The sequence below is a fragment of the Monopterus albus genome, unplaced genomic scaffold, assembly GCF_001952655.1.
Source record: "Monopterus albus unplaced genomic scaffold, M_albus_1.0 scaffold76.1, whole genome shotgun sequence".
NCBI classification, from domain to species: domain Eukaryota; kingdom Metazoa; phylum Chordata; class Actinopteri; order Synbranchiformes; family Synbranchidae; genus Monopterus; species Monopterus albus.
Genome location: NW_018127956.1, coordinates 1,373,622 through 1,384,470, shown reverse-complemented (window position 1 = coordinate 1,384,470; position 10,849 = coordinate 1,373,622). Strand labels below are relative to the sequence as shown.

At 40.9% G+C, this 10,849-nt stretch overlaps 1 protein-coding gene across 4 annotated transcripts; it reads left to right on the top strand.

Moving 5' to 3' along the window:
* Window positions 1–1,362: 1,362 nt before the first annotated feature.
* Window positions 1,363–7,422, top strand: LOC109963543 (protein kinase C and casein kinase substrate in neurons protein 2-like). 4 transcript variants are annotated; one of them, XM_020606142.1, is made up of 11 exons: window positions 1,363–1,562; window positions 1,669–1,895; window positions 3,000–3,070; window positions 3,183–3,339; window positions 3,600–3,835; window positions 4,616–4,771; window positions 5,100–5,275; window positions 5,370–5,490; window positions 5,752–5,819; window positions 5,921–6,000; window positions 6,629–7,422. In XM_020606142.1, the coding sequence occupies exons 3-11, from the start codon at window positions 3,014–3,016 to the stop codon at window positions 6,739–6,741; spliced, it is 1,164 nt and encodes a 387-aa protein (XP_020461798.1). In that variant the 5' UTR covers window positions 1,363–1,562; window positions 1,669–1,895; window positions 3,000–3,013; the 3' UTR covers window positions 6,742–7,422. The 4 variants fall into 4 exon arrangements, with proteins under 4 accessions (XP_020461798.1, XP_020461796.1, XP_020461800.1 ...); XM_020606140.1 differs by lacking the exon at window positions 1,669–1,895; XM_020606144.1 differs by lacking the exon at window positions 1,669–1,895 and having other exon boundaries at window positions 5,752–5,823; window positions 6,629–6,715.
* Window positions 7,423–10,849: the final 3,427 nt, after the last annotated feature.

Genomic DNA, 10,849 nt, shown 5'->3' with positions numbered 1-10,849 from the left:
GAGCCCTGACTTAAACCCAATTGAGCATCTCTGGAGAGACCTGAAAATGGCTGCTCACCAACGTTTACCATCCAACCTGACAGAACTGGAGAGGATCTGCAAGGAGGAATGGCAGAGGATCCCCAAATGCAGGTGTGAAAAACTTGTTGCATCATTCCCGAATAGACTCATGGCTGTATTAGCTCAAAATGGTGCTTCTACTAAATACTGAGCAAAGGGTCTGAATACCATGTGATATTTCAGTTTTTCTTTTTTAATAAATCTGCAAAAATGTCCAAAATTCTGTGTTTTCTGTCAATATGGGGTGCTGTGTGTACATTAATGAGGAAAAAAATGAACTTAAATGATTTTAGCATATGGCTGCAATATAACAAAGAGTGAAAAATTTAAGGGGGTCTGAATACTTTCCATACCCACTGTAGTTTAAAGAATGGTGACAGAGATCGCTGTGTACCATGCCAGTCCTAAACCTCCTTAGGTGCTGGTTTGGGATAAATCTTCTGACTGCTAAGGCTACAGCATGTCCTTATCATTTGCATTTGTTGCTTTAATTCTTAAATCATTTTTTGCCTTTAATTTGTCACACATCTGTATTTTCAGCGGAAGCTATTCGCGGTAAGGTCTGTGGAGTATGCAGAGTAAACGGGAGCAATGATTATGGAAACTGATGTCCCTCTTGAAATTTTAAAATGTCATTTTCCAGTGCAGATGGTTTGGATGGGTTTAAAAAAATCCATCCACCTTTCTTGTACTGGGTGTAGGCAAAAATCTCAGAGACAAAATCAGATACCCCAAAACATGGGCACAAAAAGCAGAAACTATCTGCATGATATACATGTTTTTGTAAATTAAATGAACTGACCCTTTAATGACATCTTTTATTGACTGGAACAAGTAGCATTTTCCCCCAGGACACATTGTAGCCCTCAGAAACATGTCATCTTAGTTTAGTTTCACTAACATTTGAATGGGGAGATGTTAAATAACCCATAGCTACAGTATTTTCAGTGTAGCTCATAAAGTAAAAAGGGTACAGATGACATCATGCTCTGAACATGCTACATACAATACTCTCTGTGACAGGCTCTATTTCTAGGCCTGACCAGGGAGAGAACAGCAGGTCACAGAGGGGCACAGGGCTAATGTGGCAGTCCTTGGGACACCCCCATCACCCATGCTACTGCCCTGTGCGGTCACACATGTTCAATTATAAACTCACATGACTCTGTTCCACAGGGAGATGATTTTGTGACCAGCGAGCAGTCAAAATGAGGGTTGAGCATCTCATTAGCACCATATAAAGAGATGGAGGGAGGGATGGGCAAGACAAGAGAAGGAGGGGGGAATTCTTCCAGCTGTTTTGCTAATAGCACTGGAGTGAAAGTGAGAGAGTGATAGTCAAAGAGGGTGCAGGAGAACTAAATGGGCTGATAGGAGGAAGCCAGTGAGTTAAAGAAGCAAAGGATGGGGTTAAAGTAAGAGAAGAGAATAGAAAGTGGAAGAAAAGTTCATCCTGGAATGAACTAGACTATCACAGCCGACGGGGGAGGAGAACAAGAAAGGTAAGTTTCTTCCTCGTTCTTTGTTTGTCCTGGAGCTAATTAGCAGCAAATGCTCTGGTTTGTTTAATCTTTTTTTTTTCTCTTCTGCTTGCTTGCGTTGTCCCAGTGTCTCACACCCACTTTTCAGATCATCAATATGTGTGTGTGAGTGTGTGTGTAACTTTAAGTACCAAAGGAAAATTGGGTCAGTGAGAGAGGAGAGGGAGAGGCATGTGTTAGAGGAGGAGAGGCACACTGGGAGAGCAACAGAGAAATGGAGAGAAATCCTTAGCAGCCCTTGAACTCCAATAACAAGTGGTCACTTGAGCAATCACTGGTGATTCAGAGAGAAATGTAAGTGCGGTTGCTCACATGCATGACTGCTCTGCTGCCACTTTTTACTACTTTTTGGCTTGTGGATGGAGTGTTTGTGGCATTAAGCACTTTGACATGAGGGCTTGTGTGTGATAAATTGAGGCTGAGCAGCTGAGTCCTTTTTAAAAACTCTGCCATTCTTCTGTACGGACCAAAAAAAGTCAAAATGTGACTAAGTAACGCTTTAAGACTTTCTGCCATGTTTCAAATGATGAAAAGATATGATAATAAAAGTATAAAGACCAGCTAGCTGAGAGAAAGAAGGTCAGAGATGAGCCTGACTCTCTGTCATGTACAGTCTTGTGATGAGGTGTGGTTAGTCATTTTCATATTACTCAGCCAGCACTGTGTCAGCCCAGACTAAATTAAGCCCAAATACGGTGGTGCCCTTTGCATGTTTGTGCATGCATCTCCCTGATTTTGTTCAGTCCACTTTCTCCCTCAAATGTATCTGCCACATTTGCTTTAGATGCTGTGCAAAATGTCTCCTATCTAGACAGATTGTACATTTCAAATCCTGCCTCTGTTGCACTCTTTGCGGTCATGATCTCTGAATCAAATCGGTAAAGATGTCAGAGAGGGACACACTTGGTTCTAGTAGGCCTTGTGTTAGTCAGAGCAAAAGGAAAGATGACCTTTCCCTGCTGTTGAAGAATGCCGGAGCAGCTGTTCTATCCCTGCTGGCAGATCCCACCCCTGTGAATTCCAGTCTGCCACAGCGCTGACACTCCCCTTATTCACACAGGGGTTCTGGATGTATCTGAGCACTGTGCAGTGTAAATAACAGCTAGTTGGGACCGTCTAAGTTATTAAAGCGATGACACAACAAATTGTAAGGTTTCAGCCACCAATTATTTTCTATCAGACACATCTGCCATACAGATGGAACAGCTCTGTTTCTAAGGAAATCAGCCTGATATACTGCACATTACACCGTGCAGACGTCCAACCTGTTGCATGATAATCAGCGTCTACTTGCCATGCCAGTAAAAGCTGTCTTTCCTTGCTTGTTATGCATGTTAATAACCAGTTTGGCAACTGCCTTACACCACATAAACAGCTATTTTTTGCTTTCTGATACAGACACCTTTCTAATAATGACGAGCCTCCCCAAAGAGCCACCCGAGGATGCCAACAAGCAGAGCTTCTGGATGGTGAGGAGAATACTTGATCAAATCTGAGAGCACTACCACCATAGGAGTAGCTTTTTAATTCAAAACAGTACTCATGTGTGTGTACAACTCATTCTCTCTGCCTCTCCTCCAGCCAGGGAACTATGTACATACAGTTCACAGAACTGACCAGTGCTTCCAGGCCTGCAATGACATTGTGGCCTGCTTAAGGGAGAGAGCAAAGGTAGAGAAACAATACGCCCAGCAGCTCAGTCAGTGGAGCAGCAAGTGGAAGTCCATTGTGGATTCCCGTAAGTAAAAAAAGCTGCATGTTGGGGAGCCACAGTGGCCCAAAAACACAACATAATACTCATTCCCAGGCCTTTTTGATCATCTCTTCTCTCAACAAGTTCAAATTGTTGCTTGATTCTTATTAAATGACTGCATCTGTGCTTGTTTGAAATTTTCCACTGGACAAATGGAGGTTGTTATTTCTTTATGGGTTCCATGACTCATCTCTGTGCGCTTTGCTATTTCATTCCTCAGTCGATGTTTTTTCCTGGTTCCCCAGGGCCACTTTATGGCTCCCTCATGAAGGCGTGGCAGTGTTTCTTCACCTCCACTGAGCGTCTGTCTGAACTCCACTCCTCCATCTCTCAGTCTCTCATCACAGAGGATGGGGAACGAGTGAAGACCTGGCAGAAAGAGACCTTTCCAAAAAAAATCTTCTGTGGGTTCAAGGAGAGCTATGACAACAAAACAAGTTTTTCAAGGGCTCAGAAACCATGGTCCAAAAAGCTGTTGAAGGTCTGGAATACACATCATTTATATTTCTAAGTGTGTGTCTGTGTGTATGTACATGTACTGCACTTGCTAGTGCTGGAGGTGCTAAATAACAATGATAGTCAGTTCACAGGGTTCTTGTTAAAACCCTGGCAGCAAGTGTTTTGAATGAACTGAACATCCATTTGATGTTCAGCTTTCAACTCCATCTCACCATCTTCATTAACAAATGGAATTTCCAAACTGCAGATATTATGCATATATTTTGTAACTTGGATGTAACTTAAATAAAAGTGATAGTCAAATTAACAAAACTAATATTTGAGACAGGTTTCATGTTAGTAATCAATTAAAACAAACTAAATTAACAAAAAAATCAACATTGATTTGAAAGTGTGGACACTTTAGAAGTATAAAATGCAAATGCCATTTAAAATGGAATTAGGGTGGTTGTGCAAATTGCACATTGCTGTGTTATGGGGTGTTGTGTGTCAGACTAATTATTGGCCAGGCGCAAGCATGACTCCAGCTGCATATTAAACAAATGAAATATAAAATGTTAATTAGTGAGCTTTAGAGTTTCTGGTAGGTATGTTTTGTTACCTCTGGACAGAGCCAGGGGCTCTGTTTCCCCCAGGTTCTAGTCTTTATGCTTTAGCTTCATATTTAATGGAAAGCTAGAGAGTTGAGAGTAGAGACTTGATTTTCTCATCCAACTCTAGAAGAGAGCATTAAAGTATATTTCCCAAACTGACTTTTCCTCTAAGGAAATAATATGTATGTGTGTGATTGTGCATTCTACAGCTGGAGAAGGCCCAAGCTGCATATCATAAGTCTTGTCAGAAGGAACAAGCAGCTCTCGATAAAGAAAAGCAAGCAAATGATAATTCTGAGATCAGTCCAGAGAAAAAGCAGAAGATTGTGGAAGCCAGAGAGAAGGCCACAGAAGAGAAAGTAAAGGTGAGGGGAGATGCTGACTCACTGCACCACATCTATGGTGAAGAATAAAGAATTAATTCACAGTGCATCTAAATTTCTGATTTACCACATGCCAGATTTAGACATTCCAAGAACACTCTAAACATAAGGCCCGGTATCAAATTTCTGTTCCAAGAATTTGCCTTGTATGGACATGTGTTACTGTTACTCTACTCAGCATGTATGAAGCCCAGCATGGGAACAGTGAAGACCACAAATCCTTTATATTTTTGGTCCTCCATTAAAGAAACACCTTGGATGTTGTTCCTGGTATTTTCATCATAAAACCGTCCTTGTGAACTGCCTGCAGGCTAAAGAGCGCTACGAGAGCATGCTGGAGGATGTGACATCCTACACACCTCGGTACATGGAGGAGATGGAAGCCATTTTTGAACAGTCACAAGAGGAGGAGAGGAAAAGGATCAGCTTTCTGAAGCAGGCTTTCCTCTCCATCCACAGACATCTGGACATCACCAACAATGAGAGGTGAACAGTGCCACTGGATGACTGGGAGTTTGTAAAGCATGTGTGGATGGGAAGGTTAATAAAGTGCAGGTGTTCACTGTGTTCCCCGTATCAGTGTGAAGGCAGTGTACAGTGAACTCCACAACACTCTGATGTCCATCAGTGAGCAGGAAGATGTCAAATGGTGGAAGAATCACCATGGTCCCGGCATGCCCACCGACTGGCCGAAGCTTGAGGTATGTTACAAAGCCTCACTCTAGTCTTAGATTACAAATAAGACTTTTTTTTATGAAAGTTAACATTTTGGTGATAAGGGGTTTTCACCATAACGTAGCATTTCTTGATCTCTGGTATTTCTCTTCTATGTGTTTGCACTCAGCCCCAAAATAACCTCAAGTTGTGTAAAGAGTTGCATGATTTTGCAAAGCATTTATTGTATGTTTTCCTGACCAACGTGCTGATAAATCTAAAACCCAAGCTTGTATCTTTTCTAAAAGGAGTGGGTCCCACCGGTAAAAAAGCTAAAAAGAAAGAAGAAACATCAGAGAGGAAAAGAGAGCCGACCGCAAGTATCGACTGTGGTGCTTTTCATATGTAGTAACTAAATGAATTTAGAGATGACCACAGATTTACAACTGTTTAAACATTCGTGTCTTCTCCTGGTAGTGTGATGATCGGGGGTGTGAAGGTGCGAGCTCTGTACGACTACACGGGAGAGGAGGGTGATGAGCTGTCCTTTAAAGCAGGTGACACAAGCGTGATGTTGACAACACTGTGTTATTCTCAGTGTTAAAACTACAGTAGGCATGATTGTTGTACAGAATTACAACCACTGTGTCAGTATCACTCTGAGTGGGGAGCCAGAGGTGCATCTCATCAATTTAGTTAAAGAAAGCACAGTATGTCTCATTTTTACATAAAGTAAACAGATTCTTAATAATGTATTGCTTATTATTACAGAGAACTACAGGCTTAATTTACTTTTTACTTGTATTTCAAATATTCTCCAAGCCTCTAAGTATATGGCCCTAACTTGTGCAAAAATAACAAAGGTACAGTATAAGATTTCACAGATTTAAGAGGTTTGTTCGGAGCCAACATCTAGAGGTCTTAAGAAGAAGTCATTCTAAGAGCACTTTAAGAGTTTACCAGGCAAAAATGGACAGACTCTCCAAAACTGGGTTGTTAGGACTTGAAAATCAAAGTACATTAAAACTGACTACATTAGTTTGCAAGTTCTGTAAGACATAAGTTGCTTTTTAATGAAACAGGGTTGTTTAAACGTCAACATGTTGAATCCCAGGAGAAAAATGCTGCATTTTAATAGAGTTTTACTTTTGTCAATATGAGCCGTTTAATTCCTTCTGACCTCAGGTGAAGTGTTCCTGAAGGTCGAGGAGGAGGACGACCAGGGCTGGTGTCGAGGTGTACTGAACGGAGGGAAGGAGGGCTTCTACCCAGCCAATTATGTTGAAGTTATTGAGTGACATCACTTTCATAAATGTATTTCTTACAAGGTTTTTAAGTCGTCTAAAAATAACTGTTATTATCATTTAACGTCTAAGATGTTGTTACACTGTGTGTGTCTGAGTTAATATCAGATATAATCTACCAAAGGTAAAAGTTTAAGGCCTTAATATTCTAACATAGTACTTGGTCTAAGTACTTCTGTGAATGAACTTATTAAAGACTAGAACTTAATGCTAGTGCCAGAGTCACACTGTATGTGTACACATTCGGCTGGCAGTTTATTGGGTACACCTAGTTAAAACTAACTCTATGGTTATTTTGGAGGCTGTAGTTTGAGCTGCTGTTGCTGAACGGTGTTTTTGTTATTTAACCTAGTCTCAATGGTATAATTGGAGTAGACAACACAATAGAAACACCTGCTTGGTGAGCTTAATAAACTGTCAACTCGATGTGTGAGTGTGAGTGAGTGTGTCTGCATGCATATGTGCATGTTAAGCCAAAAGAAAAGAGAATGTGAGATAGTATTTATTTACTGCCATCATGTCTGAGTCATTATGTCACTGAAATGAAGATAGCTAACATGAGGTTAACCCGAACACAGGTTCACAGTGATCTGTGCACACAAGAGTAATGTTTACTTGATATGATATATGTATTAGCACACAGAAGTTACTTTGACTGAGGAAATTGGATTTCAAAATAAAAGTGTGTTGGTTTTAACTCATCTGTCTCATTGACAATGTTTTTGCTGTGCTAGCTGGCTCTATTGGCCCATTACTTTGGTTCAGACTGAACCATCTCAACAAATTTATAATGGACTGCCCTGAAATTTGATCCGGCCATTCAAGGTTTCAAGACAATGACTAATGATTTTGGTGATCCACTGGCTTTACCTCTAGCGCCACCATGAGGTTGACATTTGTGGTTGTGAGTAAAATGTCTCCACAACTACAAGATGCGATGATGTGCTTAGTGAATACCTCAGGCAGCAGAAACCAGAGGAACAAGTGAAGGAAGTCCAGCATCCTGAGACTGTACATTAAGCGGAAGGAAGGAGGCCGAGGATTAGTGAGCGTCAGAGCCACTATCCAGGATGAAACAGCAAAGACCCATGAATACATCAGGAAGATGGCCCCGAGTGATGACATGCTTAGTGAAAACCTCAGGCAGCAGAAACCAGAGGAACTAGGGAAGGAAGAGCAGGAACCTTCATGGAAGGACAAACCTCTGCACGGTATGTACCACCATCAGATAGAAGAAGTGGCTGATATTGAAAAATCCTACCAGTGGCTGGACAAAGCTGGACTGAAAGACAGCACAGAAGCACTAATACTGGCAGCACAGGAACAGGCTCTAAATACAAGATAAAGAGAGGCAGGGACATAGTCATGGTGGACAAACAGAAGGACGGACGCTGCTCCACTCTTCTGTGGTAACACTAACATCCTAAGAATATGGCTGAGCTGAAGCAGTTCTGTGAGGAAGAATGGTCCAAAATTCCTTCTGAACATTGTGCAGGTCTAATCCACAGCTACAGGAAGTGCTTAGTTGAGGTTATTGCTGCCAATAATGGTTCAACCAGTTATTAAAGCACTGTTGACAATACTTTTTTCCACCATCATGTTGTATGTTTAAATCGGTGTTCAATAAAGACATGAAACATCATGACTGTTTGTGTTTTATCAGCTGATAAATATTGTTTGTTGATATTTGTGACTTTGGTGAAGCTCAGAACATTGGGGGCTGTGACCCCCAAACTGGGAGAGTGGCTCAAAAAAATCCCAGGAACAACATCTGAGATCTCTGTCCAGAAGAGTGCAGTGCTAGGAACAGCTGAGATACTGCACAGGACCCTCAAGCTCCCAGTCCTCTGGTAGAGGACCCGAGCTTGAAGGAAGGAATACAAGACCGCCCCAAAGTGGGGGGGCAAGTGGGGAGTTTATATATATATACATATATATATGCGTGTGTAGGTATGATCCACTTTTTCCATATTTTCTTCTAAGTTTCCTATAAATAATAAATCATTGGATTGTGTGCATTAAATAATTTCATAGACTAGTCAGGCAAAGTTGTTCTTTTACCTTAAGAGATTATCCATATTAATGATCTTGACCTGTGACTTTTCACCACCTTTCATCCACCCCACCTATTTTACTTACATTCATGAATGTTTAACTAGAGTTAGGTAGGTCATATGTGGCAACTCTCTGGCGTACCACTCAGCCCCACAGTACTGCGAATACACACCACAGTGGAGTTATGGAAAACTCTTGAAGAACCTGTCGAACAAGACGAAAACACAACAATTAATGAATGACGTCATATGGTATTTGAAACACTTCGGAGACCTGGGAGGATTTTATGTTAATAGTTGTACTATCTGTCCAGCATTTAATGGCCTCTGGACATGTAAGCAGATTTTAGATGCCTATTTTTAGAAGAATTGTTAATTTTATATTCAACATATAATAGATACAGGTTGGTTGAACTGAGCTTCTTTTACTGGAGCACTTCTTACAGGTATGTCAACATCTTACAAACTGAATGTGTGCATGCTCCCCAGAGGAATTGTATTGTAATTTATATGATTGCTTTAGATTGGATTTTAATTATGTACTTGGCTTAAAGAAGTCACTTATCCAACTTGTTGGGTTACTGGGTGTCATGTATTCATAAATCATGTCCTTTCGCTCACAGGCAGGTCGAATCACAATGGAATTTGCGTGCGAGTTTATTTATGTGCCACCATCAGTGACTCAGAAGGGCGGCCAGCGATTCAATGCCAAAGCCATTAAACGATCAGGTGCGATTTTTTTCAAACCCTCCTGGGCATGACAAGAAAGAATCTAAATTTATGATATTAACACTCATTTAAAAAGACAGATTTTTTTTTTTCTGGGTCCACTGTGCTTGGTTGTATTTTTCTCTGGTCCACAGATCACTAGCCAGGCACACAGACATTTTGTGTGTAGCTTCAGTGATTCTGACACCAGGAAGTATTTCAAAAGTGTTAACAGGACGAACACTAACAGTATCATCATTTTGAAGAAATCCCCCGAAGAGATACAAATCATTTACTTTGCATGTCACCTGCTGTTGGTTCTATTCTGGAGGATGTCAAATGGCATTCTGGGAAATGTAGGATGTCATTAACTGAAGTATAAGTTAAGAGAAGGATTAGTAAATCCCAATACCTAATCATAAAATAACAGATTTTTACATAACAGTGTAAAAGAATCTGCATGTGGATTTTCCCTTGCATCAGAGCTTTCATTGTGACTGGTTGCTTAAGTACCATTATGCAATTGGTGACACACACAACCTCTCTGTCTTCAAGGATCCTTTACAGATACTTTGCTCAGTAAAAGCCATCTGCCACCTGAGTCATATTTTTCTCACAGCACAAAGATCATTATTGCATCAGTTATTTTGTCTGTGCTCAAATTTCTTTTGCAAGAAATTAAACTAGCTGCCAATGTATGAATTTGTTTTTATCTTTATACCTTTAGCTCTCCTCCCGCCTGTTAACTGGATCCGCCCTCGCAACCCTCCTCCGCCTCCTCCTGCAGCAGAAGACAAATTACCAAAATCCTCCCCATCTCCCCCCAAAATGACTGAACAGCTGAAAAAGCATGAAGATGTGAAGAAGGCTGTGAAGCCCACTCCCCTTTATGAAAATGCTGAATTTCACAATAAAATGAAGGCAACATCTTCTATCAGTACAACACTTCAGCTGACGCCACCTCCTCGAAGGACAGGTACTATGAATGCTGCAATATGCACGTGAAAGCGTAAACAAATGTCTGAACACATTTAGTTCCTATGCTAGAAGCTAGTATCATCTAAAACACCAGAGATACAAGTTAGCTGCTGCTCCTTCAGTTACTGAAATTAATGCAGTTATTAAAATGTGTTTTAAAATCAGAAAACTGTCTCTGCTTTTTTGGAAACACCTTGCTCATACTGTATATTGACCCTTGGAAGCTGCCCAGTACAACCACAGTCTTATCAATTGGCCACTGTGTAGCTCCACTAAAAAAAAAACAAAGTGGTTTTATGGGACCTGTTCAAGGCCCTTTCAGCAGTGGAAATAGGCAATAGAAAGGGCAAGCACTGCTCTTT

What these genes read in the sequence shown, in the direction of transcription:
- LOC109963543 (XM_020606140.1), top strand. Translation starts at nt 3,014, where the DNA reads ATGACGAGCCTCCCCAAAGAGCCACCCGAGGATGCCAACAAGCAGAGC. An exon ending in CCACAGAAGAGAAAGTAAAG is followed by an intron (nt 4,772 to 5,099) that starts GTGAGGGGAGAT and finishes AACTGCCTGCAG; the next exon opens with GCTAAAGAGCGCTACGAGAG. An exon ending in AGAGGAAAAGAGAGCCGACC is followed by an intron (nt 5,820 to 5,920) that starts GCAAGTATCGAC and finishes TTCTCCTGGTAG; the next exon opens with TGTGATGATCGGGGGTGTGA.